The sequence below is a fragment of the Pristiophorus japonicus genome, chromosome 2 (assembly GCF_044704955.1).
Source record: "Pristiophorus japonicus isolate sPriJap1 chromosome 2, sPriJap1.hap1, whole genome shotgun sequence".
NCBI classification, from domain to species: Eukaryota; Metazoa; Chordata; class Chondrichthyes; family Pristiophoridae; genus Pristiophorus; species Pristiophorus japonicus.
In genome coordinates, this window is record NC_091978.1 from 278,417,002 (window position 1) to 278,441,283 (window position 24,282).

Consider the following 24,282-nt stretch of genomic DNA (forward strand, 5'->3'; position numbering starts at 1 on the left):
TCTAAATGCGCTATCACATCTTTAATAATTGATTCCAGCATTTTCCCCACTACCGATGTCAGGCTAACCGGTCTTTAATTCCCTGTTTTCTCTCTCCCTCCTTTTTTAAAAAGTGGGGTTACATTAGCTACCCTCCAGTCCATAGGAACTGATCCAGAGTCCATGGAATGTTGGAAAATGACCACCAATGCATCTATTATTTCTAGGGCCACTTCTTTAAGTACTCTGGGATGCAGACTCTCAGGCCCTGGGGATTTATCGGCCTTCAATCCCATCAATTTCCCCAACACCAGTTCCTCCTGCTCGCTAGACCCTCGGTCCCCTAGTACAATTGGAAGGTTATTTGCGTCTTCCTTAGTGAAGACAGAACCAAAGTATTTGTTCAATTGGTCTGCCATTTCCTTGTTCCCCATTATGAATTCACCCAATTCTGACTGCAAGGGACCTACATTAGTCTTCATTAATCTTTTTCTCTTCACATCCCAATCAGCACAGGAAGACCTCCTTGCTTACTACATACTAAGCCCTGTTTCCTGTCTTACAGATTCGCTTTCTAGATTCTTGCTGTCCAATTTCTGCTTTACTTCCTTTCGAATTCATTCTCGGGTTCTCATCCCCCTGCCAAGCTAGTTTAAACTCTCCCCAACAACACTAGCAAAACTCCCCGGTGAGGGTATTGGTCCCGGCATTGTTGAGGTGCAACCCGTCCGGTTTGTACAGGTCCCATCTCCCCCAGAAGCGGTCCCAATGCCTCAAGAATTTAAAGCCCTCCCTCCTACACCAACTTTCCAGCCAAGTGTTCATCCTCTCTCTCCTTCTGTTCTTATACTCATTAGCACGTGGCACCGGTAGTAACCCGGAGATTACTACCTTTGAGGTCCTAACCTTTAATTTTCTTCCTAGCTCCCTGAATTCTTCCTGTAGGACCTCATCCCTCATTTTATTTATGTCGTTAGTCCCGATATGGACCATGACCTCTAGCTGTCTACCTACAGCCCCCCCCCACCACAGGATGCCCTGCATCCGCTCTGTGACATCCTTGACCCTGACACCAGGGAGGCACAAAACTATTCGGGAGTCACGTCTACGGCTGCAGCAACACCTGTCTGTTCCCCTAACTATAGAATCCCTTATCACTAGAGCTCTTTTGTTCTTTGTCCCTCCCCCCTGTGCAGCTGAGCCACCTGTGGTGCCTTGGAATTGGCTCTGGCTGCACTCCCCAGAGGCACCATCGTCCTAACCGATACTCAGAAGTGAATATCGGTTCGAAAGCGAGATGAACTCATGGGGGGGGGGGGCGGCGGGGGAACACTCCTGCGCTACCTGCCTAGCACACTTACTATGTCTGGTGGTCAGTAGGTTTGCTGTGAGCACCAATTTTCACATGATGAAATTAGCATTATACTGTACATCTGGCACCAATGCAAAGCACAAAACAGTGCAGCACTAAATAGTTCATAATGAACAGATTACTGAAGTACTATCCATGAAGCAATGTCTCTATTGCTTTGAAATACCCAGAAAATAGAAAAAAAAACTCACTGGATTGCATGGGTTAAAAACATTTTTCCCTTTGCCTCTCGAAACTGGATTTAAATCCAGTCTAGAGTGATAGGGTGAAGTCTTGCAAAGGTCCCATGTGAAATGAGTCTGGGTAATGTCAATCTTGATCCTTGTGGGTATAAATTCACAGAATAGAACTGCCACTAAACTGGCAATCCTACTCAGACCACAAAATGAGAAAAAGGAAAAATTTATTTTGGTGCAGTAGGAGTGCTCTTTGGAGGCAAGGCAGAGTCGATGGAGCTTTAATCTTCAACTGAACGTCCTGTACCTGACGTGACTGGAATTATAAAGTATTCCATTCCAAAGTGCAGCTCCTACCATTGAAGAACACAAACATTTGCCAAAATGCATTTTTTTAAATTTAAACAAAATGAAAGCTTACTGATGACACCTATATGATCATCATCATAAATGCCAACACATTAAGAACTGTCTGATGGGGTCCTTACAAGAGCAAAGTGCCATGGAATGGTAGAATTCAGGTCTCCACATTAATACCAATCTCAGCAAAATGGGAACGTGACAAGTAGAGGCAAAGCAGAAAGGAGGAAAAAGGATCCCCCCACCCACCCCCACAAGTCTCTTGCTAACTTCTAGTAACCAATTACCTAAAAAGTATATACTAGGCAATACAAGATAACATTAAGAAGGGAAGTCAGACAGAGCTTTTTCAGCCAAATGGTGATCCAATTCTGGAATAAGTGATCAGGAAAAGCTATTGAAGCAATGGAATAAATGGCTTCAAAAGAAATTTGGATGCATTTCCAAAGAAGGATTGAACAGATATGGCAAGGCAGGATTGATTGCAAAGAAATAAGTTTGTTGGACCTAACTATTGGTTTCTAAACATTATATTTTAAGTATCGACGTGCACAATACTCAGTAGAAATTTAAGCATCTACTGTAATATGCTAGAAATTCATAACCAGCACATCTAAAGAGTCATGTTATAACTTGATTACTTGCCCATTTTGGGTAAATGTCAAATTTCTCTCCCATTCAGTGCAGAACAAGGTAGCATTTTATCAATTTGTTTCCGATATCTTACCTTCAGAAACACTGGAGAAATCATTCTCATGGAACATAGTGAAGAGATTGCTGCAGTGATCACTGTTGAATGTGGCCCAGGAAAGATGGCTTAAAATTTGTAAAATATATTGCAAATATCAATTTACAGAAAATATAGAAAAGGTTTAATTTTAAGTAACAATGCAAAAGATACAAGAAGCCTAACATTGCCATTTAAATTAAAAGTTAAGACTGCATCAGCTGGTGATGAATGAACTACTCTGCCAGACACATGCACCTTGTAATGGCTCCAAAGAGAAATTCAAATGTCTATTAAGCATTTCTACATAAATATGTAAACAGAGCATCAGCTATAGTGAAAGAGTAGACTAATTTCCATACATTAGAAAAAGATATTCAGAGTATACAAAAAACAGCGGGGATAATTTTACAGCTCGGCACTACACTGGGAGCCTCGCTTACCAGGAGCATAATTAGTTCAGGGGCACACTGTTCATTACCAGGATCAGAATTAGTTCAGGGGCACACTGTTCATTACCAGGATCAGAATTAGTTCAGGGGCACACTGCCCAGTATGGTTATCGTGTGCTGGCCTGCCGAGCAGTGTGAATGAAGGAGGCTTTGAAGTGTTGAAGTTTGAGCCATCCTGATTATATCAGCATTAATAAGTCATACAGAATTAAATAATCCAAAAATTATCCATGAACATCTACTGCATCTTTAAAATTACTTGTGTGGTTCAGGTAAAAAGTAATCCCAGACCAGATAGTCATCTATATTTAAATTATTATTGTAGATTTATTTCAAAATCTATTTTTGGCAACAGCTCTTATCCTGTCTGGAGTGCTAGGGCAGGAAATTGAAGGTGACCTTCCTCATGATACAGAATTTAAATCACATTTCCTGGATACTACACATGTCAAATATGATGGGCAGCATTTCACATCGACATTACCAGATACCTGACTCAGGAAGAACATAACCAGCTTATAAATAGAAGAAATAGATTGGGGGGTGGGGGAGAAAGAGTGGGGTTTCATGCCAAGTAGTTCAATTAAATTTTCAAAGAAACAAACATATTAAAAAGAACATATCAGTCCAAAGTTGGAGTGTTCCAAAAAACAATTTTTTTGTTAAGACTGAAGTCCAGTATCACTATGGAAAAGATGCTCAAAGGTGCAGAAAATAATGAATGCAAATTAAGTTGCAACACTTCAATCATGGCTATTTACAGAATTAGCATACCTGTAATCAGCAGCAGCACTTGGCTGTGGGTTGACCTGCATACCATTACCTGAATGATATGCCAAACCATTTGCAGGAATGGATTTTAAACACTGCCCATTTACTGTTGTGTAAAGACCTGCAAGCAAAAATGAAAGCGTCATAATCAAAAAAAAGTTACACTGGTGTTCCTGGAAAAATATAAATTTATAGAAAATTTGAAGCTCAGATTTTCTTCAGCACCAAGCATTTCAACTACAAGGAACAGGAGTAGGCCATTTAGCCCCTCGAGCCTGCTCCGCCATTCAAAGAGATTATGGCTGATCTGTATCCCAACTCCATTTATCATACCCTTGCCTGGCAAAAATCTATCGATCTCAGAATTACAATGATTAATTGAGCTAAAATCTACTGCTTTTTGCAGGTGTGTGTTCCATACTCCTACAACCCTATGTGTTACGTAGTGTTTCCCAACTTCTCTCCTGAATAACCTGGCTCTGATTTTAAGGATATGCCTTAAATGACTGACTTGGGGATACAGGGCACAATTTCAAAATTCGCAGTTGACACAAAACTTGGTGTAGTAAACAGTGAGGAAGATAGTAACAGACTTCAAGGCGACAGACAGACTGTTGGGAATGGGCGGATACATTGCAGATGAAATTCAACGCAGAAGAGTGAGTGTTGATACATTTGGTAGGAAGAAGTTAATAAAGCATACTGGATCCTGAGCTTTCTAAGTAGAGATAAGAGTGTACATAAAGCCAGGAAGTTATGCTAAACCTCTATAAAACACTAATTCTGCCCCAGCTGGAGTATTGTGTCCAATTCTGGGCACCACACTGTAGGAAAAATGTGAAGGCTTTGGAGAGGGTACAGAAGAAATTACTAGGATGTGGGATTACAGTTACATGGATAGACTAGAGAAGCAGAGAAGTCCAAGAGGAGTTTTGATAGAAGTGTTTAAAATCATGAAGGATTTAGATAGAGTAAATAAAGAAACTGTTTCAATGGTTGAGAGGTCAATAACGAGAGGGCACAGATTTAAAGTGATTGGCAAAAGAACCAGATGCAACAGGAGGAAATACTTTTTTTAACGCAACGAGTGATTAGGATCTAGAATGCACGATACAGATTCAATAGTAGCCTTCAAAAAGGAATTGGATAAATATTTGAATTTAGCGATATGGGGAAAGAGCGGGGTAGTGGGACAAACTGGATTGCTCTTTGAAAGAACTGCCGCAGACTCAATGGGCCGAATGGCCGCCTTCTGTACTGTACTATTCTATGTCCCAGTGTGCTAGACTCCATCAGCAGAAAGTGTCTTTCAATTATCAATTCCTTTTAAAATCCTAAACACCTCAATCAAATCACCCCCCTTAACAGTCTATAATCCAAGGAATACAAGCCTAGTTTCTGCCAACTTGCCTCATAATTTAACCCTTGGAGCCCTGGTAATATTCTGGTGAATAGCATCGCGTTCCTTTGGAGGGCAATATATTCTTTCTAAGGTGTGGTGCCCAAGGCTTTGTATAACTGCAGCAAAACTAAGGGTAACATTCCATTAGCCCTTTTGATTGTTTCTTGTACCTGACCACAATTTAGAGTTCTGTGTTGTGTACGAGGACCTCCACCGTACCTAGCTTTTTTTGGTCCTCACACTTACTGCGTTGAAATCCATCTGCCAGTTTTTCCCACTCACTTAATCTATCAACATCTTTCTAATTTTATGCTCCCATCTCAACTTTCTACAAGAGTGGGAGAGCTATAGTGGTAGGGGATTCTATTGTAAGGGGAATAGATAGACATTTCTGCAGTCGCAACCGCGACTCCAGGATGGTATGTGCCCTCCCTGGTGCAAGGGTCAAGGATGTCTCGGAGCGGGTGCAGGACATTTGGTGAGAGGGGAGCGACCTATCAAAAGCCCAGCGGGAGATCGAGAGCCAGCGGCAGTTGGTGAGAGGGGAGCGACCTATCAAAAGCGTACCGGTGCAGCTACAGCGGGAGAGAAAGCAAAATAGAAGTAGAAAGTAATCAAAAAGTGACGTCACAGCCAATGGGGTAAGTGATTGGCTGGTGATTGGTGAGTAGCTTTTCTTTTCTTTTTTATATCAGTAAGTGAACTGTAACATTGTTATTACCAATTTAAGGGTATCTAAGGTTAAGACATGGCAGGAGAGCTCGGCCATGTGATATGCTCCTCCTGTACCATGTGGGAACTCGGGGACACTTCCGGTGTCCCTGGGCGCTACGTGTGTAGGAAGTGTATCCGCCTCGAGCTCTTGACGGTCCGCGTTGCAGAATTGGAGCTGAGGGTGGATTCACTCTGGAGCATCCACGATGCTGAGAATGACGTGAGTATCACGTGTAGTGAGTTGGTCTTACCGCAGGAGAAGGGTCCACAGCCAGATAGGGAATGGAAGACCAGCAGGAAGAGCAGTGCAAGAAAGATAGTGCAGGGGTCCCCTGTGGTCATCCCCCTGCAAAACAGATACACTGCTTTGAGTACTGTTGGGGAGGATGACTCATCAGGGGAGGGCAGCAGCAGCCAAGTTCATGGCACCATAGGTGGCTCTGCTGCAAAGGAGGGCAGGAAAAAGAGTGGGAGCGCGATAGTGATAGGGGATTCGATGGTGAGGGGAATAGATAGGCGTTTCTGCGGATGCAACCGAGACTCCAGGATGGTATGTTGCCTCCCTGGTGCAAGGGTCAAGGATGTCTCGGAGCGGGTGCAGGACATTCTGAAATGGGAGGGAGAACAGCCAGTTGTCGTGGTGCACATTGGTACCAACGACATAGGTAAAAAAAGGGATGAGGTCCTACGAAAAGAATTTAAGGAGCTAGGAGCTAAATTAAAAAGTAGGACCTCAAAAGTAGTAATCTCGGGATTGCTACCAGTGCCTCATGCTAGTCAGAGTAGGAATCGCAGGATAGCGCAGATGAATACATGGCTTGAGCAGTGGTGCAGCAGGGAGGGATTCAAATTCTTGGGGCATTGGAACCGGTTCTGGGGGAGGTGGGACCAGTACAAACCGGACGGTCTGCACCTGGGCAGGTCCGGAACCAATGTCCTAGGGGGAGTGTTTGCTAGTGCTGTTGGGGAGGAGTTAAACTAATATTGCAGGGGGATGGGAACCTATACAGGGAGACAGAGGGAGACAAAAAGGAGGCAAAAGCAAAAGACAGAAAGGAGATGAGGAAAAGTGGAGGGCAGAGAAACCCAAGGCAAAGAACAAAAAGGGCCACTGTACAGCAAAATTCTAAAAGGACAAAGGGTGTTAAAAAAGCAAGCCTGAAGGCTTTGTGTCTTAATGCAAGGAGTATCCGCAATAAGGTGGATGAATTAACTGTGCAAATAGATGTTAACAAATATGATGTGATTGGGATTACGGAGACGTGGCTCCAGGATGATCAGGGCTGGGAACTCAACATCCAGGGGTATTCAACATTCAGGAAGGATAGAATAAAAGGAAAAGGAGGTGGGGTAGCATTGCTGGTTAAAGAGGAGATTAATGCAATAGTTAGGAAAGACATTAGCTTGGATGATGTGGAATCTATATGGGTAGAGCTGCAGAACACTAAAGGGCAAAAATCGTTAGTGGGAGTTGTGTACAGACCTCCAAACAGTAGTAGTGATGTTGGGGAGGGCATCAAACAGGAAATTAGGAGTGCATGCAATAAAGGTGCAGCAGTTATAATGGGTGACTTTAATATGCACATAGATTGGGCTAGCCAAACTGGAAGCAATACGGTGGAGGAAGATTTCCTGGAATGCATAAGGGATGGTTTTCTAGACCAATATGTCGAGGAACCAACTAGGGGGAAGGCCATCTTAGACTGGGTGTTGTGTAATGAGAGAGGATTAATTAGCAATCTCATTGTGCGAGGCCCCTTGGGGAAGAGTGACCATAATATGGTGGAATTCTGCATTAGGATGGAGAATGAAACAGTTAATTCAGAGACCATGGTCCAGAACTTAAAGAAGGGTAACTTTGAAGGTATGAGGCATGAATTGGCTAAGATAGATTGGCTAATGATACTTAAGGGGTTGACTGTGGATGGGCAATGGCAGACATTTAGAGAACGCATGGATGAATTACAACAATTGTACATTCCTGTCTGGCGTAAAAATAAAAAAGGGAAGGTGGCTCAACCGTGGCTATCTAGGGAAATCAGGGATAGTATTAAAGCCAAGGAAATGGCATACAAATTGGCCAGAAATAGCAGCGAACCTGGGGACTGGGAGAAATTTAGAACTCAGCAGAGGAGGACAAAGGGTTTGATTAGGGCAGGGAAAATGGAGTATGAGAAGAAGCTTGCAGGGAACATTAAGGCGGATTGCAAAAGTTTCTATAGGTATGTAAAGAGAAAAAGGTTAGTAAAGACAAACGTAGGTCCCCTGCAGTCAGAATCAGGGGAAGTCATAACGGGGAACAAAGAAATGGCAGACCAATTGAACAAGTACTTTGGTTCAGTATTCACTAAGGAGGACACAAACAACCTTCCGGATATAAAAGTGGTCAGAGGGTCTAGTAAGGAGGAGGAACTGAGGGAAATCTTTATTAGTCGGGAAATTGTGTTGGGGAAATTGATGGGATTGAAGGCCGATAAATCCCCAGGGCCTGATGGACTGCATCCCAGAGTACTTAAGGAGGTGGCCTTGGAAATAGCGGATGCATTGACAGTCATTTTCCAACATTCCATTGACTCTGGATCAGTTCCTATCGAGTGGAGGGTAGCCAATGTAACCCCACTTTTTAAAAAAGGAGGGAGAGAGAAAGCAGGGAATTATAGACCGGTCAGCCTGACCTCAGTAGTGGGTAAAATGATGGAATCAATTATTAAGGATGTCATAGCAGCGCATTTGGAAAATGGTGACATGATAGGTCCAAGTCAGCATGGATTTGTGAAAGGGAGATCATGCTTGACAAATCTCCTGGAATTTTTTGAGGATGTTTCCAATAAAGTGGACAAAGGAGTACCAGTTAATGTGGTATATTTGGACTTTCAGAAGGCTTTCGACAAGGTCCCACACAGGAGATTAATGTGCAAAGTTAAAGCACATGGGATTGGGGGTAGTGTGCTGACGTGGATTGAGAACTGGTTGTCAGACAGGAAGCAAAGAGTAGGAGTAAATGGGTACTTTTCGGAATGGCAGGCAGTGACTAGTGGGGTACCGCAGGGTTCTGTGCTGGGGCCCCAGCTGTTTACATTGTACATTAATGATTTAGACGAGGGGATTAAATGTAGTATCTCCAAATTTGCGGATGACACTAAGTTGGGTGGCAGTGTGAGCTGCGAGGAGGATGCTATGAGGCTACAGAGTGACTTGGATAGGTTAGGTGAGTGGGCAAATGCGTGGCAGATGAAGTATAATGTGGATAAATGTGAGGTTATCCACTTTGGTGGTAAAAACAGAGAGACAGACTATTATCTGAATGGTGACAGATTAGGAAAAGGGAAGGTGCAACGAGACCTGGGTGTCATGGTACATCAGTCATTGAAGGTTGGCATGCAGGTACAGCAGGCGGTTAAGAAAGCAAATGGCATGTTGGCCTTCATAGCGAGGGGATTTGAGTACAGGGGCAGGGAGGTGTTGCTACAGTTGTACAGGGCATTGGTGAGGCCACACCTGGAGTATTGTGTACAGTTTTGGTCTCCTAACTTGAGGAAGGACATACTTGCTATTGAGGGAGTGCAGCGAAGATTCACCAGACTGATTCCCGGGATGGTGGGACTGACCTATCAAGAAAGACTGGATCAACTGGGCTTGTATTCACTGGAGTTCAGAAGAGTGAGAGGGGACCTCATAGAAACGTTTAAAATTCTGACGGGTTTGGACAGGTTGGATGCAGGAAGAATGTTCCCAATGTTGGGGAAGTCCAGAACCAGGGGTCACAGTCTAAGGATAAGGGGTAAGCCATTTAGGACCGAGATAAGGAGAAACTTCTTCACCCAGAGAGTGGTGAACCTGTGGAATTCTCTACCACAGGAAGTAGTTGAGGCCAATTCACTAAATATATTCAAAAGGGAGTTAGATGAAGTTCTTACTACTCGGGGGATCAAGGGGTATGGCGTGAAAGCAGGAAGTGGGTACTGAAGTTTCATGTTCAGCCATGAACTCGTTGAATGGCGGTGCAGGCTAGAAGGGCTGAATGGCCTGCTCCTGCACCTATTTTCTATGTTTCTATGTTTCTATGCAGGGAGACAGAGGGAAGTAGAATGGGGGCAGAAGCAAAAGATAGAAAGAAGAAAAGTAAAAGTGGAGGGCAGAGAAACCCAAGCCAAAAATCAAAAAGGGCCAAATTACAGCAACATTCTAAAGGGGCAAAGTGTGTTAAAAGGACAAGCCTGAAGGCTTTGTGCCTCGATGAGAGGAGTATTCGAAATTAGGTGGACGAATTAACTGCGCAGATAGCAGTTAATGGATATGGTGTAACTGGCATCACGGAGACATGGCTCCAGGGTGACCAAGGCTGGGATCTCAACATCCAGGGGTGTTCAACATTTAGGAAGGATAGACAGAAAGGAAAAGGAGGTGGGGTGGCGTTGCTGGTTAAAGAGGAAATTAATGCAATAGTATGGAAGGAAATTAGCTTGGATGATGTGGAATCGGTATGGGTGGAGCTACAGAATACCAAAGGGCAGAAAATGCTAGTGGGAGTTGTGTACAGACCACCAAACAGTAGTAGAGAGATTGGGGACAGCATCAAACAAGAAATTAGGGATGCGTGCAATAAAGGTACAGCAGTTATCATGGGCAAATTTAATCTACATATTGATTGGGCTAACCAAATTGGTAGCAATGCGGTGGAGGAGGATTTCCTGGAGTGTATTAGGGATGGTTTTCCAGACCAATATGTCAAGGAACTAACTAGAGTGCTGGCCATCCTAGACTGGGTGATGTGTAATGAAAAAGGACTAATTAGCAATTTTGTTATGCGAGGCCCCTTGGGGAAGAGTGACTATAATATGGTAGAATTCTTTATTAAGATGGAGAGTGACACAGTTAATTCAGAAACTAGGGTCCTGAACTTAAGGAAAGGTAACTTTGATGGTATGAGACATGAATTGGATAGAACAGACTGGCGAGTGATACTAAAAGGGTTGACGGTGGATAGGCAATGGCAAACATTTAAAGATCACATGGATGAACTTCAACAATTGTACATCCCTGTCTGGAGTAAAAATAAAACAGGGAAGGTGGCTCAACTGTGGCTTACAAGGGAAATTAAGGATAGTGTTAAATCCAAGGAAGAGGCATATAAATTGGCCAGAAAAAGCAGCAAACCTGAGGACTGGGAGAATTTTGCAATACAGCAGTCGAGGACAAAGGGTTTAATTAGGAGAGGGAAAATAGAGTATGAGAGGAAGCTTGCTGGGAACATAAAAACTGACTGCAAAAGCTTCTATAGATATGTGAAGAGAAAAAGATTAGTGAAAACAAACGTAGATCCCTTGCAGTCAGATTCAGGTGAATTTATAATGGGGAACAAAGAAATGGCAGACCAGTTAAACAAGTACTTTGGTTCTGTCTTCACAAAGGAAGACATAAATAACCTTCCGGAAATACTAGGGGACCGAGGGTCTAGTGAGAAGGAGGAAGTGAAGGAAATCCTTATTAGGCGGGAAATGGTGTTAGGGAAATTGATGGGATTGAAGGCTGATAAATCCCCAGGGCCTGATAGTCTGCATCCCAGAGTACTTAAGGAAGTGGCCCTAGAAATAGTGGATGCATTGGTGATCATTTTCCAACAGTCTATCGACTCTGGATCGGTTCCTATGGACTGGAGGGTAGCTAATGAAACATCACTTTTTAAAAAAGGAGGGAGAAGGAGAGAGAAAACGGGTAATTATAGACTGGTTAGCCTGACATCAGTAGTGGGGAAAATGTTGGAATCAATTATTAAAGATGAAATAGCAGCACATTTGGAAAGCGATGGGATCGGCCCAAGTCAGCATGGATTTATGAATGACAAATCTTCTAAAATATTTTGAGGATGTAACTGGTAGAGTGGATAAGGGAGAACCAGTAGATGTGGTGTATTTGGACTTTCAAAAGACTTCTGACAAGGTCCCACACAGGAGATTGGTGTGCAAAATTAAAGCACATAGTATTGGGGGTAATGTACTGACGTGGATAGAGAACTGATTGGCAGACAGGAAGCAGAGAGTTGGGATAAATGGGTCCTTTTCAGAATGGCAGGCAGTGACTAGTGGGGTACCGCAGGGCTCAGTGCTGGGACCCCAGCTATTTACAATATACATTAATGATTTAGATGAGAGAATTGAGTAATATCTCCAAGTTTGCAGATGACACTAAGCTGGGTGGCAGTGTGAGCTGTGAGGAGGATGCTAAAAGGCTGCAGGGTGACTTGGACAGGTCAGGTGAGTGGGCAAACGTGTGGCAGATGCAGTAGAATGTGGATAAATGTGAGGTTACCCACTTTGGTGGCAAAAACACGAAGGCAGAATATTATTTGAATGGTGGCAGATTAGGAAAAGGGGAGGTGCAGCGAGACCTGGGTGTCATGGTACATCAGTCATTGAAAGTTGGCATGCAGGTACAGCAGGCGGTGAAGGCGGCAAAAGTATGTTGGCCTTCATAGCGTGGGGTTTTGAGTATAGGAGCAGGGAGGTCTTACTGCAGTTGTACAGGGCCTCAGTGAGGCCTCACCTGGAATATTGTGTTCAGTTTCGGTCTCCTAATCTGAGGAAGGACGTTCTTGCTATTGAGGGGGTGCAGCGAAGGTTCACCAGACTGATTCCCAGGATGGCAGGACTCACATATAAGGAGAGACTGGATCGACTGGGCCTATTTTCACTGGCATTTAGAAGGATGAGAGGGGATCTCATAGAAACATAAAATTCTGACGGGGTTGGACCGGTTAGATGCAGGAAGAATGTTCCGATGTTGGGGAAGTCCAGAACCAGGGGACATAGTCGAAGGATAAAGGGTAAGCCAATTAGGACTGAGATGAGGAGAAACTTCTTCACTCAGAGTTGTTAACCTGTGGAATTCTCTACCGCAGAGAGTTGCTGATGCCAGTTCATTGGATATATTCAAGGGGGAGTTAGATATGGCCCTTACAGCTAAAGGGATCAAAAAGTATGGAGAGAAAGCAGGAAAGGGGTACTGAGGTGAATGATCAGCCATGATCTTATTGAATGGTGGTGCAGGCTCGAAGAGCCAAATGGCCTACTCCTGTACCTATTTTCTATGTTTCTGCACCACCTATCTTTGGGTCATCAGCAAACTTGGATAATATGGCTGTATGTGTTATCCAAGTCATTAATATAGTGAATATTTGAGGCCCCAGCACAGATCCTTCTGGGACACCACTAGTCACTTCCTTTCAATTTGAATACATACCATTATCCCGACTCGGTCTTCTGCCCTCTAACCAATTTTCTAACCAGGACAATAATTTGCCTTCAATTACATGAGCTTTAATTTTAGCCAACAGTCTCTTATGTGGAACCTTATCAAATGCCTTCTGGAAATCCATATAAACTACATCCAGACACATCCTCCTGTCTACTACTTTGTTACTTCCTCAAAAATTCCAATTAGGTTTGTCAGACATGACCTACCCTTCATAAATCCATGCTGGCTCTCTCTAAACAGCTCAAATTCCTCCAACAACTCAGACACTGTTCATAGTTATAGATTCCAATAATTTCCCCATGACAGATCTTAAACTAACAGGTCTATAATTTCCTGGTTTCTCTTTCACCTTTCTTAAATAATGTCGCTATATTTGCATTTTTCCAATCAAAAGGGGCAATTCCGATATCGAGCGAGCTTGCTAATTATTACTCCATGGACAGGTATATCTATTCATCACTAATTAGGTTTTTCTGATTATAGCTATCTAATAGACAACAAAAAACAACAAAAACTCAATTATATACCGACTCACAGGATTGCTTAGCTTATTTAAAAATACTGTAAAACAAAGTGAAAACGTGAAAAATAACTGAAAACGCAAGTGTTAACTGAAGTTGTAAAGAAAAATCATTTGTAACTGAAGAGCATCCCATGTGGAATGGTTATAGTCCTTCCAAGGAAAGCAAGAACGATTTTAGAGAAGGAAGTTTCTTTAATAGTCTTGCGAGACAAGTGTCCACTGCACCCCAAACCTTTCAATCATGGTATAATCCCACATGCTCATCGTGAAATCTTGTCGATTCAAAAGACAGACTATGATGACATTTCAATCTCATGCTACATCACAACAATGGTATGCAGCCTTTTTTGGAGGGGGAAGAATCAGAGATGAAGACTAAGATAACAAGCAGTTGATTCGGCCTGCAAGCCAAGATTTTAAATCCTGTAATTTAGTTACTTACAAGTCCTGAGATACAAATGGATGTCTGATACAGCATTGGTTGGAACTGCAAATATCTAGAAAATTTATTGAGGTAGATTGATTTTTTAAGTAGCCGACCAGTGGAGCGCTCTGGCTGACTGCCCGTTTCAGCGGCAAAATGGCCCTCTGATTTTGAGGCCGGACTCATCGGAATCTGATCGGCAAGCTGCGGACACTGAAGGGGTGTCCTGCAGCAGCTCTCCTGTTTTTGGCCATAAGAATATCTGCTGGCTGGGATACTGACTGCACCAGCAGATCTGTCCTGGGGAGACTGAGGGAGCCAAGCCCAGGACGGCAGCAGCGCACAATATTTTTGCGGGGCTCAGAGGAGCACTGCTGGACCCATAAAAATAATTTGAAACAACTTTCCAGACTCTAACCGGACGGAGCATGCTCTGTTCAACCATTTCTCTCCTAAAATGGCAATCAGGATCCTATGCAAGTCATAGGATCCCAATTACATAGTGAAAAGAGCCTACCTCCTGAGACAGCAGGGTGCTTCGCTCGAACAGGGGTAGGCCCATGAAAGTTGCAGCAGAGCGATCGCCAGGGTTAACAGGGCGGCAAGTCTACCGACCCCATTTTGAGGCTGATACTACCTTGTTAACATCCATTTCCGCAGGTTAAAATCAACCCCATTATTTATTGGTCGACCTTGCACAGGAATGTATGCATCTGATTAAAGAGATGGCATTTCCCTATAGAATCAATTCTCTCACATTCAATCTAATGACCAAATTTTTTCAGTACTTGCTAAAACACTAATTGATGGCTCTGGTACAACATAATGCAAGTTCAGCACAATAGCAGCAATCTTGAAATGTCACTAAAGTTAAACTTCAGTTTCCATCAAATGCGGTTTATTTTTAAACCTCAATTTATGAAATCACAAGACTAGAAGCATTTTACTAACAGAATGCCATTTTAAATTGTTGATTACATCCCAACATGCTTTTTACCTGGACTTTTCTTTAAACCCGCAGCTACTGCAGCGAAGGTCGGGCAGCGGCTTTTATCTGAGAGATGTGTGGGCTGCGTATCTCTTCTTAAATGTACATCATTACCAGATGATTGGCTGAAATGAGCAAGCCTTTTACAAGATAGAAAGGATAGATAAATTCACAGCTGTATTTTATAGTGTGATTTAAAAAAAAATACAAACAAGTGATATTTATAGTTACCTTCTACTCCTTGAACTCGGATCATCTTCTTGTAAAGGCTGACCATAAATTGGAGAAGCCTGCTGGAAAATCCTCTCCCCTAAAGTAAATATTTAAAAATTTAAACACCGTTTATGTCGGTGCACTATTCTTTGACTTAAATCATCAACTGTATTAATTTCCAAATGTTAGCAGTTATATTATAATTTTGCATCACATATGCAAATAATAGAGCTGAACAACTGTATTTATAAGGCACCTTTAAACAAGTGTAAGGAAAGGGACACTGAACTAGGAAAGGAGAGTTTTGGTGGGGTACCTGAAAGATCAACAGAGAGCTGGGTTGCGAGAAGATTTAGAAAGGTGGAGAGAGATGAAGATGTGAAAAGATTTAGGAAGGGAATTCCAGAAGTAGGACTCAGGAGGATGAAGGCATTGCCACCAATGGTGAGATGGGGGGGGGCGGGGTACTGGAGTCAGAGGAATGGAGTGTTTGAGACACGATATAGGGCTGGGGAAATTGCAAAGTTAGGTAGAGCAAAGCCATAGAAAGATTTAAAGACAAGGGGGGGGGGGGGGGGAGGGAGAAATCCGGGCCGTTTGCGCCTCCCGTTAATGGGACGCAAACGACCTTTTACCCGGGCTCGACGCCGTTACCGACTCCCGCGAAATTCCGTGGGACTTTATCAGCAGCGCTAAGCAGTAGCTCCCTGGGCTGTTGCGTCGGCGATGAGAATGTCATCACCGTGCACAGCGACCAGTTTTCGCCCGGAGTGAAAATTCAGTAGGAGCCAGTGAGGCTTCCGTGGACAATACCCATGGCAGCTTTGCGGGGCGCATACCAGGCTGCAGGCCGCTCATGGGGCGAAAATTAAAGGGGATGTGCGGCGCTGAAACTTAAAAAAAATGGCCGACTTATCAGTCGCGGCCTTCTCATTTTCACATCGCGGGGTTCGTGCTGCTGCCACAGCACCCGGTTCCCTGGTAGTCTAGTGGTGGCCCCTTCTCCCTAATGGAAGGGGAAGTGGAGCGAAATTTTGCGTACCACTTCCTTGGGGGCAGTAAGCACTCGCCTCGCAGCCTTTACCGCCCCCAATTGGGACAGTTCGCAATTTCGCATTCAAGGATTTTAAAGTTATTGGCCTGGATTTTACGGTCGACGGTGTAACTAAGGATTACGCCGCTGGCATCTGAACCGAATACGCATTTGCCCACTGGGAACCCTCCTCCGAGAAGTTGTGAAGTAGAGGGCAGCGCAGTGGGCCACGGATCCCAGGAGTGGACCGTGTGCGTAAGCGTACCTGGGATTAAGTAGGCTTGTCCTCCAATCAGCAAACACAAAGTCTCATTAATACTATTAGAGATCGTAGGGCTATTTTCCATTTAAACTTCAGTATTTCAAAAATATATTTAAATGCGTGATTTTGGGGTCTGGGTATGTGCAGAGTTTATTGTTATTTTGCAAGTCATCTACATTTTCATTTTTTTCCTCCCAGCAAACCATTTTAGAACCCAAGAATAATGCTTTCTTCAAAACTATATTGAAAGACAGTTCTTTACTTTTAAAGGGCAATAAATATAACTAATAATCCTGTTGGTCGTATGTAAATGCTTCCATTTCCGGCTTCAGAATCTCAGAACACCATCCAGCTGACGGTAAGCTTGAAAGACTGGCAGGTAGCTTAAGCTGTTAAAATTAAATATATACTTGGATTTGTCAGGAGGTACCCCTTCCAACTGTGCAAACAGGCCCTCTGCCCGTTTGCATCAGCCGTAAAATTTTCGCACACAATTGCTGGGCAAGTATTCCAACTCTGCTGCAGCAATTAGGATTTCAATGTCATAGCGGATGATCCGTCAAGTCGGAACTTGACAGATCACAAAGTCGGGCTTTAGTGCATGCGGAAATCTCGAACTTGCTGTCTATTTCAAAGGCGGTATGACGGCATACTCAGGAGTACACCGATATACTCATCGCAAATTCTGTCTCAATATGTTGGAGGACCCAAGGCCAATGTAGCTCAAAGAGGACAAAGATTACAGGCCAGTGGGACTTAAGACAGGACATGAACAGAATTTTGTGCAATTTGGAGTTTTTGGAGCATGGGAGGCCAGAACATAGGAAATTAGAGCAGTTGAATCTCCAGGTGACTAAAGGCAGAATCAGGGCAATATTGTGGTGTTGGAAGTAAGCATTTTGGATAGGATGCGAGGTTTAAAACTCAAACTGAGTGTAAGGGTCAAACAGGGCACCGAGGTTTCACATGTTCTACTTCAACTTTAGACAGTGTCTAAGGAGGGGGATTGAGGCAGTGACAAGACAGCAGAGCTTATGGCAAAAATAAAGACCTTATGTTGAGCTGCAGATTTTAACACGCGGGCCTCATGTGCATCCCGCCTCCGCCTACCCCCCCCCCCCAGTCCCCGAATCATAGTGTCAGCTGTGGCTCAGTGGGTAGCACTCTCGCCTGAGCCAGAAGGTTGTGGATTCAAGTCCCATTCCAAAGACTTGAGCACAAAATCAATGTCAAGACTCCCGTGCAGTACTGAGGGACTGTTACACTGTCAGAGATGCCCTCTTTTAGGTGAGACGTTAAACCAAGGACCCGTCTGCTCTCTCAGGTGAGCATAAAAGATCCCATGGCACTATTTCGAAGAGCAGGGGACTGATCTCTGGTCTCCTGGCCAATATTTATCCTCAACCAAAAAAACAAAAACAGATTATTTAGTCATTATGACATTGCTGGTTGTGGGAGCTTGCTGTGCGCAAATTGGCTTCCGGGTTTCCTACATTAGAACAGTGACTACACTTCAAAAGTACTTCATTGGTTGTAAAGTGCTTTGGGAAGTCCGGTCGTCTTGAAAGGCACTATATAAATACAGGTCTTTTTTTTTCCTCAATCAGCTGGCCATTGGCAGGGGCATAATTTTGGATGTCAGGAAAGCCACCTGCCAGGACTAAAGCAGCAGCAACAACAACTAGTATTATTTATAACTTGTATTTATAGAGTGGCTTTAACGTAGTAAAACATCCCAAGACGCTTCACAAGAAATTAGGGCAGGTGACCAAAAGCTTGGTCAGAGAGCATCTTGAGAGGGGTAGCGATGTGGAGAGGTTTAGGGAGGGAATTCCAGAGCTTAGGGCCTTGGCAGCTGAAGGCACGGCCACCAATGGTTGAGCGATTATAATCAGGGATACTCAAGAGGGTAGCATTAGAGAAGCGCAGATATCTCAGGGGATTGTGGGGCTGGAGGAAATTACAGAATAGGGAGGGGCAAGACCATGGAGGGAACTGAAAACAAGGATGAAAGTTTTGAAATTGAGGTGCTGCTTAACCGGGAGCCAATGTTGGTCAGCCAGCACAGAAATGATGGGTGAGTGGGACCTAGCGCAAGTTAGGACATGGGCAGCCGAGTTTTGGATGACCTCAAGTTTACGTACTGTAGAATGTGGGAAATGAGCCAGGAGTGCATTGGAATAGTTAAGTCTACAGGTAACAAAGGCATGGATGAGGTTTTCAGCAGCAGATGAGCTGAGGCAAGGGCGGAGACGGGCGATGTTACGGAGGTGGAAATGGGCGGTCTGAGTTATGCCGGGGATATGCAGGCGGAAGACCATTTTAGGGTCAAATATGACACCAAGGTTGTGAACAGTGTGGTTCAGCCTCGGTCAGATGTTGGGGAGAGGGATGGAGTCAGTGTCGAGAGAACAGAGTTTGTGGCAGGGACCGAAAACAATGGTTTTGGTCTTCCCAATATTTAATTGGAGTAAATTTCTGCTCATCCAGAACTGGATGTTGGACAAGCAGTCTGACAATTTAGAGACCGTGGAGGGGTCGAGAGAAGTGGTGAGGTAGAGCTGGGTGTCGTCAGTGTACATGTGGAAACTGACGCTGTGTTTTCGGACGATGTCGCCAAGGCTCAGCATGTAGATTGGGGACACCAGAGGTAACGATGCCTGAGCGGGAAGAGAAGCCATTTGCAGGTGATTCTCTGGCTACGTTTAGATAGATAAGAATGGAACCAGGCGAGTGCAATCCCACCCAGCTGGACGACAGTGGAGAGGCGCTGGAAAAGGATGGAGTGGTCAACCGTGTCAAAGGCTGCAGACAAGTCAAGAAGGAGGAGGAGGGATAGTTTGCCTTTGTCAGTCACAAAGGATGTCATTTGTAACTTTGATAAGGGCCATTTCAGTACTGTGACAGGCACAGAAATCTGATTGGAGGGACTCAAACATGGATTTGCAGGGAAGATGGGCACGGCTTTGGGAGGCGACACAAACGTTCAAGGACTTGAGAAGAAAGGGAAGTTGGAGATGGAGTAGTAGTTTGCAAAGACGGAGAGGTCAAGGGCTAGTTTTCTGAGGAGAGGGGTGATGATGGCAGATTTGAAGGAGAGGGAGACAGTACCTGCAGAGAGAGAACCGTTAACGTCGGCTAACATGGGAGTCAGAAAAGGAAGTTGGGTGGTCAGCAGTTTGGTGGGAATAGGGTTGAAGGAGCAGGAAGTTGGTCTCATGAACAAGATGAGCGCAGAACGGTTATGAGGAGAGATCGGAGAGAAACTAGAGAAACATGCGAGTTCAGGGCTAGGCCAGGGGGGTACCTTAGAAGAAGTGTGCCCCTGTGGGCTAGGGGAAGGAAAAGAAGTGGCAGAGGCAGCTGATCGGATGGTCTCAATGTTAAGGGACAAAGAAGTCCATGAGCTCCTCGCACTTGTTTTCGGAGGTGAGGGTGGAGGAGACAGAGGAGAGGGGTTTAAGATGACGGTTAGCAATGGAGAATAGAAGCCTGGGTTTATCTTTGCATTCCAGAATGATTCTGGAATAGTGAGAAATTTTGACAGACGGGAGCAGGACCCGATGATGCTTTATATGGTCCAGCCAGGTCTGGCGGTGAATGGCTAAACCAGTTGTCTGCCACATCCATTCAAGTCTGCGTCCCTTGGACTTAAAGGGCCAAGATGAAAGCCGTACAGGGGGGAATGGATAGAGAGTGTAATTGTTTTAATAGGGACTAGGGCATCGAAGGTAATGGTGGGGGTGTGGTTGAGCAGATCGGTAGCTGTAGAAATGTCACGGTGAATGGAGGACCAAAGGAAGGATTCCGCAAGTAGAGTTGTAAGAGAGTTGGGAGAGTTTTTTTTCCCCAGGGGTGGGACACAGGAGGAAGTAGAGTTGGGGGCTGGGGGAGGTTGAGCGTGGGTGGAGAGTGATATGAGGAAGAGATCAGAGATGGCCTTATCTGCGATTGACACGATGGGAGTAGTGAGGCCATGAGAGATGGCAAGGTTGAGGGGGTGGCTGTGAATATGGGTTGGGGAGTTTACATGGAGGGAGAGATTAAGGGAGGATAGTGAACTTAGAGGAGAGCATGATGGATTGAGAGAGAGGTTGCGATCACTGAAGATGAGAAATCACTCAGTGCAGAGGCTGAGGGAGGAAAGCACTGAAGATATTTCAGTAGTAAAATATTTTTATGGTACTTGGGTGAGCAGTAGAGAACGAAATTTTTATTTGAGAGGTGAGGGGGATGGAACAAGGCAAGATGCTCAAAAGGAGAACGTGCCAGTGGAGTAGGGAGACAGACCAAGGTGTGATTTGATGACTCGAGCCACACCACCACCAGGGCAGTCTGAATGGGGCAACTGGTGACAGATATAGCCAGGTGGGGAGGCTTCATTTAGGGCAAGGTATCATTCACCCCTCAGCCAAGTAATTGATGGCACTCGGGTAAGTCATGGTGAGGGGGTTTCGGGAAGGTCTTCTGATCTTAAAGAGGCGGGGGAGGTGTAATCCAAAGCAGGGGAGGCCAAAACTTTCCTTGTGGGATCTGGAGAAGCACTCCTGCTCCTACTGGCCCCCACAAGGCAAGTTAAAAAACATATCTGATTGGGCTTTTGCTAGCCCCTTCCTGTTAGCTTCACCAGCTTGCTGCTCAGGCTACCAATCAAATTGTAGTTTGGACTTGAAGTCCCATTGGACCCGAATCTGCATATTTAAAGAAGATCCCACCAATGTCAAGGTAAAATTGCCACCAATGTGCCTTAGACCCAATCGCAGAACAACAGCACCGACTGCACCAGTGTATCCATTTCCCATAGCAATCATCCTTTGAACTGTCTAGGTGACATGACTAGTGCCAAACTAGAGGCTGGACGCCAATGGTGAACAGGATCGAGACTGTCCATTTCACAAATGGCCCTTACAGCTAATAGACAGAGGAGACTTTCCAGCATTTAGTCTGGGATGCATTTGAACCAAGGTCCCGTCGGTAAAAGTCCAGTGCCGAATAACTGCTTGAATTATAATTTATACTATATTTAGAGTTTTTACTTACTCTGTCCAGCAGAGGATACAAAGTGCAATTTGGTACCGATGCTTTGATCCTTTTCTCCCTCAGAACTACTACTGCTCCAGCTTCCCCAGCTGCCACGGCTCGCTCTCACACTGTCTGATGAACTGCCAGAATCAGAGCTGGACTCACCAGAACGCACTTTCCCAAGTAGCATCTTCCAGTTTGAACAACAATGCCCTAACAAAGACCCAGCATAAATACTTCAGTTTATTTTAAATAATGTCATTTGAAGATTTAACGCTGGCAGTATTTTAATGCTTGCTCTATGTGAAAGTATGATTGACAAATTATTAACCTCATGAAACAATAGCATATCTGTGCATATTGAGGGGAAGCAGCAAGCTATCAGTTAGAGTTACTGTAGTTAACATTTAAAGCTAAAGAGATTTGACTAACTGTGCTGTCACAATCTACAGAATATGAGCATGATATAGCAACAGGAAATATCTCCAGAGTATTGACTTTACTGGATTTAATCACATTACAATAAGGTGAGGTGCATCAACTTAGGGTAGCTGAACACACATCAGAATGCAACTATTTCATAACATAATAGAAACATTGGCCGCTCGAGCCTGATTCGCCATTTAATAAGATCATGGCTGGTCTGATTTTGGGCTCAGCTCCACTTCCCTGCCCGCTCCCCATAACCCTTCATTCCCTTATTGCTCAAAAATCTGTCTATCTCCGCCTTAAATATATTCAATGACCCAGACTCCATTAGCTCTCTGGGGCAGAGAAGTCCACAGATTTGCGACCCTCAGAAGAAATTCCTCCTCATTTCAGTCCTAAATGGGCGACCACTTATTCTGAAACTATGCCCCCTAGTTCTAGACTCAACCCCCCCCCCCCCCACCCCCAAACAGGAAACATCCTCTCTGCATCTACCTTGTCTAGCCCCCTCAATATCTTATATGTTTCAATAAGTTCACCTCTCATTCTTCTAAACTCCAATGAGTATAGGCCCAACCTTCTCAACCTTTCTTCATAAGTCAACCCCTTTATCTCAGGAATCAACCTAGTGAACCTTCTCTGAACTGTCTCCAATGCAAGTATATCCCTCCTTAAGTAAGGAGACCAAAACTGTACGCTGTACTCCAGGTGTGCTCTTACTAATGCCCTATACACTTGGAGCAGAACTTCCCTACTTTTATATTCCATCCCCCTTGCAATAAAGGCCAACATCCCATTTGCCTTCCTAATTACTTGCTGTACATGCACACTAACTTTGTGTTTCATGTACAAGGAACCCCAGATCCCTCTGTACCGCAGCATTTTGTAATCTTTCCCCATTTAAATAATAATTTGCTTTTTTATTTTTCTGCCAAAGTGGATAACCTCACATTTTCCCACATTACACTCCATCTGCCAAATGATTGTCCACTCACTTAGCCTGTCTATATCCTCTTCACAACTTGGTTTTCCACCCATCTTTGTATCAGCAAAATTGGCCACATTACACTCAGCCCCTTCATCCAAGTCAATATAAATTGTAAATAGTGGAAGCCCCAGCACCGATCCTTGTGGCATCCCACTAGTGACCCATTTATCCCGACTCTCTATTTTCTGTTAGCTAATCTGCTATCCATGGTAATATATTACCACCAACCCTGTGAGCTCTTATCTTGTGCAGTAACCTTTTATGTGGCACCTTATCAAAGGCCTTCTGCAAATCCAAATACACATCATCCCTGGGTCCCCCTTATATACATACAATATGCTAGTTACATCCTCAAAGAACTCCAGCAAACTCAAACATGATTTCACTTTCATAAAACCATACTGACTCTGCTTGACTACTTGTATTATACTTTTCCAAATGTTTGGCGACTGCTTCCTTAATAATGGACTCCAGCATTTTCCCAATGACAGATGTTAGGCTAACTGGTCTATAGACTCCTGCTTTCTGTCTGCCTCCTTTTTTAAAAAAAAAATAGGGGCGTTAAATTTGCGGTTTTCCAATCCGCTGGGACCTTTCCAGAATCCAGGGAATGTTGGTAGATTACAACCAATGCATCCACTATCTCTGCTGCCACTTATTTTAAGACCCTAGAATGCAGGCCATCAGGTCCAGGGGACTTGTCCACCTTTAGTCGCATTCTTTGCCAAGGCATCTCATTAGTCACCACAGCCCTTATTTTCATCGCCACTAGATCCCTTCAGGCTGCTACAGAGGAAATCGGCTGCCTATCACAACCTGCAGCACACAGCTGCATTGACTGGGTCACTGATGCCTTGTCCGCCAGGGTCGGCCCGTGCCAGCCCGCTTCTGTCCCGGGCCGAAGGGACCCCGTGCCGGCCCGCTTCTGTCCCAGGCCGAAGGGACCCCGTGCCGGCCCGCTTCTGTCCCGGGCCGAAGGGACCCCGTGCCGCCCCGGGCTGAAAGAACTCTGCACCGGGCCCCAGGCCAAAAGGACTCTGCACCGGCGGAGCCCATCCCTGGCCGAAAGGACTCCACACCGGTCCCTGTGGTCACACACCAGCTGTTCATCGTGCTGACAGATTTGGGGACATCGAACCGGTCAAAGGGACTCCGGGGACATCAAACCAGCTGAAGGGATTCCGGGGCCGGCG

At 44.6% G+C, this 24,282-nt stretch overlaps 1 protein-coding gene across 2 annotated transcripts in view; it reads right to left on the reverse strand.

The window, feature by feature from the left end:
- tmem131l (transmembrane 131 like) overlaps positions 1-24,282 on the reverse strand; it is a 221,938-nt gene that overhangs the window by 13,593 nt on the left and 184,063 nt on the right. The window contains exons 29-33 of one of the 2 annotated variants that reach the window (XM_070871423.1): positions 21,691-21,885; positions 15,374-15,452; positions 15,152-15,282; positions 3,841-3,958; positions 2,615-2,703 (exon numbers count right to left, since the gene is read on the reverse strand). In XM_070871423.1, coding sequence (XP_070727524.1) covers positions 2,615-2,703; positions 3,841-3,958; positions 15,152-15,282; positions 15,374-15,452; positions 21,691-21,885 — 612 coding nt within the window. The remainder of the gene's footprint in view (positions 1-2,614; positions 2,704-3,840; positions 3,959-15,151; positions 15,283-15,373; positions 15,453-21,690; positions 21,886-24,282) is intronic. The other variant, XM_070871424.1, reaches the window with a different exon arrangement.